At 47.5% G+C, this 7,640-nt stretch overlaps 1 protein-coding gene across 1 annotated transcript; it reads left to right on the forward strand.

Annotated features, from left to right (window-relative positions):
- The first annotated feature begins 1,249 nt into the window (after positions 1-1,249).
- On the forward strand, positions 1,250-2,392 carry LOC146921779 (uncharacterized). Its single transcript, XM_085711381.1, has 4 exons — positions 1,250-1,337; positions 1,428-1,564; positions 1,607-1,945; positions 2,045-2,392. Exons 1-4 carry the CDS (start codon positions 1,250-1,252, stop codon positions 2,390-2,392), a joined length of 912 nt encoding a protein of 303 aa, XP_085567507.1.
- Positions 2,393-7,640: the final 5,248 nt, after the last annotated feature.

The following is a 7,640-nucleotide window of genomic DNA, read 5'->3' on the forward strand; positions in this document are numbered from 1 at the left end:
ATGGCATCTTGGTGAACAAAGAGAATAATGAGTTGCTTAAAGATTTTGATATACTTGGATGGTGGAAACAAAATGGTGTGAAATATCCAACTTTGCAAAAGATTGCAAGAGACTTTTTGGCAATTCCAATCTCCACGGTTGCTTCGGAATCTGCATTTAGTACTAGTGGCCGTGTTGTAACTCCACAACGTAGTAGGTTGAAGGAGGACACATTAGAGGCTTTGATGTGCAGCCAAAATTGGTTCTGAATAGAAATGCAAGGTAGTACATTTAATGTTAAATTCATCTTTTTTTTATCATTTGTATTTTTGTCACCATACTTATAATTTAGCTATTTTTTTCTTAGGTTGTTCAAAGATATTGGCTTCTTTTGAATGTGTTGATGAGCATATGGATGATGATGAGGTAGTGTAAAAATTCTTATTGTTGACTACTTTCATGTTTTTAAAGTATTTTTGTGAAGTAGTTATGCTTATGACTATATGTTTACTTGTTGTAGGAAATGAGTCAAACATAACTGTGGTGGAGGGTGATGGAGAAGATCTTATAAGGAAAAGTTTGAAGCAAGATACATGATTTTTTTGTTGTGAATGGATGCCTTGTTGGAGACAAGAGACATGTTTTTTTGTTGTGAATGGATAACTTCCTATTTTGAATTTAGATGTATTATTAAGTAATGTGACTTGTCCACTTTTGTGCTTTTGATTATGACTTAATTCTCTACTGCTACTAGTAATGTGATTGTATTAAGTAATTCTGGTTTCCATGCTACTACTTTTGTGGTTTTGCTACTACAATGTGACTTAATTCTGGTTTCCTTGCTACTGGTATAGCAGTACAGTGGTGCTGCAACTCTGTTTTTGTCTTGAGTATTGTTTACAACATTCTACTACCAATTTGTTTACAGCATTCTCTACAGCAAAAAAAAACCGTGGGGCACCGTGGGGATCCGCGGGGACGGGGATCGGGGAAAACATTCCCCCGTAACGGGGATAGGGGACGGGGACGGGGAATGGATTCACTGGCGGGGCGGGGATCAGGGAAGTATTCCCCCGCCCCCGATCCGCCCGATTGACATCCCTATCCACCTGTGCTGGTCTCAGGACCATTTTGCTTATGAACCGAGGCACTTCGGTCGAACCGTCGCCACTCTGACTGACAAGGAGAAAGGCCTTTGTCAACAACTCTGGGCTTTCATCGAGTCAACAACTCTGGGCTTTCATCGAGTCCCTTTCATCGAGCCCCTTTGATGAGTGCTGATGGGACCCCAGTAACAGAGCCCCGCCTCATTAATACTTACGAGTTGTTGACCTCTGATAACTCTGATGCCTGCCTTGGTAGTTTATTTTTTTTGCTCTTGTCTCCTTTATTGCCTTCTTATTTGTTTCCCCTAACTGACGCATTTTCCTTTGTCTTTGTGTTTTCAGAGAAAATGAAGAAGGAGTTGGGGGCCCTTGTGAATGCGGCGAGCAGAAAGATCTCAGCCAAAAAAAAGCATAAGGATGCCCATTCTCAGGAGCATCTCATAGCTGGCTCTGGTTCTGGCTTAGCTTCTGGTCCTGTGGTGGACTTGGAAGGTGAGGAGGCTCCTCAGGAGTAGGTGCAGGAGCCTGCTAAGAGGCAGAGGGTGAGGGTGCCTTCCGAGGATCCAATCACGCCAATCAAGGCCGTCCCCGTCCGCTCTGAGAAGGGAGGCTTCCTCCAGCTTCCGAAGGTGTGGTTCGAGCCTGAGCTGTGTGGCCCTCAATCGACCTTGTTCTTGGATGATCCTGAGCTGAAGATCATCCAGGATCTGGGTCCAACTGGCCGGAGTAGGGCGATAACTGATGGGGTTATTGCCACCACGAAGGCTTTGGAGGTTGCTGCTGCCCTGAACAACGCTTCGCTGGACAGTGAAGTTCGGGTTGATGCTCTAGTGCCGAAGAGGGACGTTTTGACTGCAAAGGTTGCTGCTCTTGAGGAGGATCAAAGGAGCAAGAGATCAGTTGCGGAGGAGCGTGATCGTTAGCTTGCTTCTTTGAAGGAGCAATTATCTGGGGCTCAGACCGCTCTCGAGCAAGCAACCGACTCCTCCCGGAAGCTGGTGGAGGAGAAGGCGTCTTTGGAGGAGGCTCTGAAGAAGGCGGACCTCCCTGGAGAGGATGAGGCGGAAGACCTCGCTGTCTTGCAGCGCGCCGGCCTTGTGGACCGGATTGGTGAGCTGGAAGGAAGCTTGGTGGACGCTGTCAAGCTTGGGTTTGAGCGGGCAGTGGCTCAGCTGAAGGTGGTGAACCCGGGAATCAAGCTGAACGTCGAAGGAATCCATCCTCTCAGTGAGGTGGAAGATGGAGTGATCACTCCTCCCCCCGATCCCGCGGAAGATGATGGGCATGTTGATGACGCCCAGGCTTGATGAGGCCATGTAATTAACCTCTTCTTTAACAACCAAACTTGTAATTACATTGTGCGCCCTTTGTGGTTTTAGCACCTTTATAATATGATTGTTTTATTCTTAATTATACTTGTTTCTGAAATGTATGATTTACTTTCAAGTATAACGTTTTGAATTTGAATGCTCGTCGTGTGAGGCTTTTTAATGTTTGACGTACTTGTTGAGAGCGAATTATCTATCTTGTGTGTATAATAGACTGCAATAATTCGTATGCTCTTAGCTGCCGTCGAGAGCGAATTATCTATCTGCCTTTTGTTTTTGACAGATTGCAATAATTCGTGTGTTCTTAGTTGTTTCAACTTGTGAACTTGACTGCTTTCAAATTACGAAGCTCTTAGGTTGAGTGTGGTGGGATGGACTACCCCCCGCAATCATTATTTCGACGAAGTGACTTAATGACTGGAGAGTCTCGTATACCCGGCTAGCGTTTTGTTGCTTTGACTTGATGAAATCGAAGCTGTGCCTTTTGCTTTCCAGGTAATAAGTTCCTTTGCTTGGATAGTTTTTACCTTTGCGTAGTTTTTGCAAGGAAGAGCTTCAGGCAAGAAGTTCCCAACTGTTTACCCGGGGGTATTTAGTCGGAAGTATTGCACATCCAAGAGATCGTTTATCTGAATGTGTGTCCAAAGTTATGGACGTGTAACAGCGGATGAACGAGAGAATTTTTTCTAAGTTCACTCCACTGAGGCGTGAAACACCCATCGCGAGTTGGGGTTCTACCTAACATGCCGAGCAGTGATGTCGCAGCGGTAAGCGTACATACTGAGGAGTAAGGGAATTTGTTATGTAAATTCCTCTCATCCTTTTTCTTTTTGGATTCGGAGTAGCACGACTTTCCTCTTCCATTTATTTGCTCGACGGGGAGCGATGAGTTCGTTGTATAGAACTAAGTACGTACATTAGAGTGAGTCGGCGTTGTTTTCCATCTAAGTGTAGTACCTTTTGAGTTTTTCTGCATTCCAAGTCCTTGGAATTGCGTTTCGATGAAGGTCTTCGAGTCCGTAAGCTCCCGTCCCGGTCTTCATCCGGATCCCGAAGGGGCCGTCCCAGTTGGCGGCGAGCTTCCCTTCTTCGGAATCCTTCTGGTTTCGCCGGAGGACGAGGTCACCTACTTCGAATTCCCTTTTGATGACTTTCTTGCTGTGGCGAGCGACTATTTTCTGTTTTAGCGCAGTTTCTCGCAAGGTTGCCCCTATCCTGACTTCGTCGACGAATTCGAGCTCTTCACATAGATTTACCGTATTGGTTGGGAAGTCGGTGCTGGCGTCCGTACGCCATGTGAGTTCGGTTAGCTCAATGGGTAAAACCGCTTCTGTCTCGTACGTGAGTCGAAAAGGTGACTCGACAATTGTGGAATGGGGTGTAGTTCTGTAGGCCCAAAGGACTGCGTGCAATTCCTCAGCCCATTCGGTTTTGGCCGTATCCAGCCTTCTTCGTATTCCTCGTAGAACGACCCTGTTTGCGGCCTCGGCGAGGCCGTTGGCTTGAGGGTGTTCGACGGAAGTGAAGCTTTGTTTGATGCTGATATTCCTTAGGTAGTCCTGGAACCTTTGGTCCGTGAACTGTGTACCATTGTCGGATATCACTAATGCTGGTACTCCGAATCTTGCTAAGATGTTTCTTTTGAAAAAACGGAGTACGTTTTTAGCTGTGATCTTGGCCAATGGTTCGGCGTCAATCCACTTGGTTGCGTAGTCGATTGCTACTACCAAATACTTGAGTTGCCCTGCAGCTTTGGGGAATGGTCCCAAAAGGTCGATGCCCCACCATGCGAAAGGTCAAGGTGAGACCAGGGATGTTAGCTCAGCAGGAGGTGCTAGGTGCATGTCCCCGTGTCGCTGGCATTTATTGCATAGGTTCACGTAGTCTTGGGCGTCTTTCGACATGGTAGACTAGTAGTATCCTGCCCGTAGGACCTTTTTTGCGAGAGCTTTTGCACCAAGGTGTTGTCCGCAGATGCCGTCGTGGATGTCGGCAAGGACTTCTTGGGTCTCATTAGTTCCTAGGCACTTGATTAGCGGAGTGATGAAACCCCTTTTGTACAAGGTTCCTTCCACTAAAGTGAACGAGCAGGCTCTTCGTTTCAACCTTGTTTTTTCTTGTGGGTCAGTCGGGAGTACGCCATTCTCTATGTATCGAGATATGGGTCCTCTCCAATCATCCATTCCGATGATTGCATTTATCTCCAGAGGGAGAGTTCTCCTATTCTGGATGCTTGGCTCATTGAGAACCTCTTGTATGACAGTCTTGTTTCCGTTCGCAGTTCGTGTACTTACGAGTTTTGAGAGAATGTCCGCTCGAGTATTTTGTTCGCGAGGAACGTGGATTACCTCGACGTTTTTGAACTCTTTCATCTTCTCTAGTACTAACTGGACGTACTTTTGGAGGTGGTCCTCTTTCACCTGGAACTCTCCCATGACTTGGGAAGCCACGAGTTGCGAGTCGGTGTAGATTTTCACCTTTCGAGCTCCCATGTCCCTGTCGGTTCGCAAGCCAGCTAGGAAGGCCTCGTATTCTGCAGTGTTATTGGTAACAGGAAAAGACAAAGCAAGGGAAATTTCGACAACGATACCTTTGTTGTCTTCGATGATTTTCCCGGCTCCACTTCCCTTGGAGTTGGATGACCCATCTACGGAGACGGTCCATTCCTCAGGGCTTTACTCAGCTGGAAAAGTCATCTCGGCGAGAAAGTCGGCGAACACCTGAGCCTTTAGTGCCTTTCTGGATTCGTAATGAATGTCAAACTCGGATAGCTCGAGTGACCATTTCATCATCCGATCGGCTACGTCTGGGCGACCTAGGATCTGCCTGATGGGTTGGTCCGTCCGGACTACTACCAAGTGTGCTAGGAAGTACTGCCTCAACCTTCTATCTGCAGTGAGGAATGCGAGAGCTACCTTTTCAATCCTTTGGTACCTTGTTTCAGGTCCCAACAATGCTTTGCCTTGATCTGGTCGCGATAGCACCTCCGCCGTTTCTCTGATAAGGACGACGCTTACCGTGTCAGAGGAGACGGAGAGGTAGAGGTATAGTGTTTTACCTTGATCTGGTCGCGATAGCACCGGTGGCATAGAGAGTGTCTCTTTGAGATGCTTTATAGCGGTCTCGCACTTGTTCGTCCATTCGAACTTCGTTTCTTTCCTCAAGAGTTTGAAGAAAGGAAGTGCGTGTTGAGCGGATTTAGCCACGAACCTTGATAGGGCGGTCAGCATTCCGTTGAGCGTTTGGATGCACTTCTTAGAGTGGGGTGTTGGAAGCTCAGTAAATGCTCGACATTTATCTGGATTCGCTTCAATTCCTCTTTCTGTCAGATAGAAACCGAGGAACTTACCCGCTTGGACTCCGAAGGTGCATTTTTCTGGGTTGAGTCTCATGTTGTATTTCCGAGTTTGTTCAAGCACTCTTTTGAGATGGGCGGCATGATCCGCCTCTTTTTGGGATTTTACGATCATGTCGTCCATGTAAACCTCTAGAATGTCGCCCAGAAGTGTCTTGTCACAGACTCTGTTCATCATACGTTGATAAGTAGCCCCCGCGTTTTGTAGACCGAAGGGCATTACGTTGTAGTAATAGTTCCCTGATTCGGTCATAAATGCTGTTTTCATTTGATCTTCTTCAGCCATGGGTATCTGATTGTACCCAGAATAGGCGTCCATGAAGGATAAAAGTTTATAGCCAGAGGACTTATCAACGAGTTTATCGATGTTAGGAAGGGGATATGCGTCTTTAGGGCAGGCCCTATTAAGATCAGTATAGTCAACACACATACGCCATTTTCCATTAGATTTCTTGACAAGTACAACATTGGAAAGCCAGGTAGTGTATTTGTCCTCGGAAATAAACTTTGCCTCTAGGAGGTCTTTTACAGCTTTTTCTGCAGCCTCTGACTTTTCAGGAGACTGCTTTCTATGATGCTGGGGAACAGCGCTAACTTCGGGATCCACTGTCAGTTGGTGACAGGCGACGCTGGGGTCGATTCCGGGCATGTCGGCTGCGCTCCAGGGTAATAGGTCAGCATTCTCCCTTAGGCAGGCGATCAGCTGATTCTTGACGAGCTCCGGGAGATCCTTCCCGATCTTCAAATTCTTCGAGGGGTCGTTTCCAAAAGGGACCAGCTCGAACTCGCCACCAGGAACAGGTCGAAGAAGTTTCGTGGTAAGCGGATCCTTCTTCTCCTGTTTTTGCTCCTTCAGGTCTTCCTTGGTGAACCTGGGGTCGAGCTCGACCAAGTTGGCGTCCAGAGTACTCGCAGCAGCTTTCCCTTTGTCCTCAGCAGGCTTGCTGGGTTGGGAAACCGAGTTCTGGGTTTTATTGGCTTGGAGGAAACATCTTCTTGCAGCTTCGATGTCTCCGCTGAGAGAGGCGATGATGCCTTCCTTTGCATGGTATTTTAACTTCAGATGAGCGGTTGAACATGCAGCCCTTAGCTGGGCTAGCCCGGTCCTTCCTATAATGCAGTTATAGAGAGAAGGGCAGTCGATCACCAGAAATGGGACCTTTATTGTCTTCTTGGCCTCCTTTTCGCCGAAAGAGACCAGTAGCTCCACGTACCCCCATGGTTGGGTGGATGATCCGTTGAAGCCATAAAGTTCATCCCCAACGTAAGGAGAAAGGTTTTTCTCTGTTAGTTGGAGAGTTTTGAACAGGCTGGTTTACATGATGTCACATGAGGCCCCTGTGTCTATCAGGACTCGTCGAACATCTGCGTTGGCCATCGATGCTCGCACGAGCAAAGGAATGGCAGAATTTGAAGCTCCACCAGGTAGTTCGGAGTCATAGATCGCCAAAGGTGGCCTTCCTCCTCGATTGGAGGGAGCCATGGTATTGACGCTCATGAGGTCTTCAAATTTCCTCTTCATGCTGCCCATGGAGATGTTCAGCGTTCCTCCAGTGATGATGTTGGCGGTGGGGAACTGTTCCCAGGTGCATGAATAGGGGGTGATTTCCATGTTGTCAGGGAAATCACCGAGATGTTCCACGGACATGGCGATGGTTCATCCGTGCTCAGACCCGTCACCGATGAGCTCGACGGCTTTCCTTTCGGCTTCTGGATTTTTCACGTACTGTTTGAGCCGCCCCCTTTGTATGAAGAGCTCGATGGTGTCCTTCAGATGGATGCAGTCGTTGGTGGTGTGTCCGTGGCATTTGTGGAACCGGCAATATTTTGTTTTGTCGATTCCCTTCCTCTCCTGAGATGGAGCCTTTGGTG

This window comes from Medicago sativa, chromosome 5, assembly GCF_051527215.1.
Source record: "Medicago sativa cultivar Bolivia chromosome 5, Bolivia_mono, whole genome shotgun sequence".
NCBI lineage: Eukaryota > Viridiplantae > Streptophyta > Magnoliopsida > Fabales > Fabaceae > Medicago > Medicago sativa.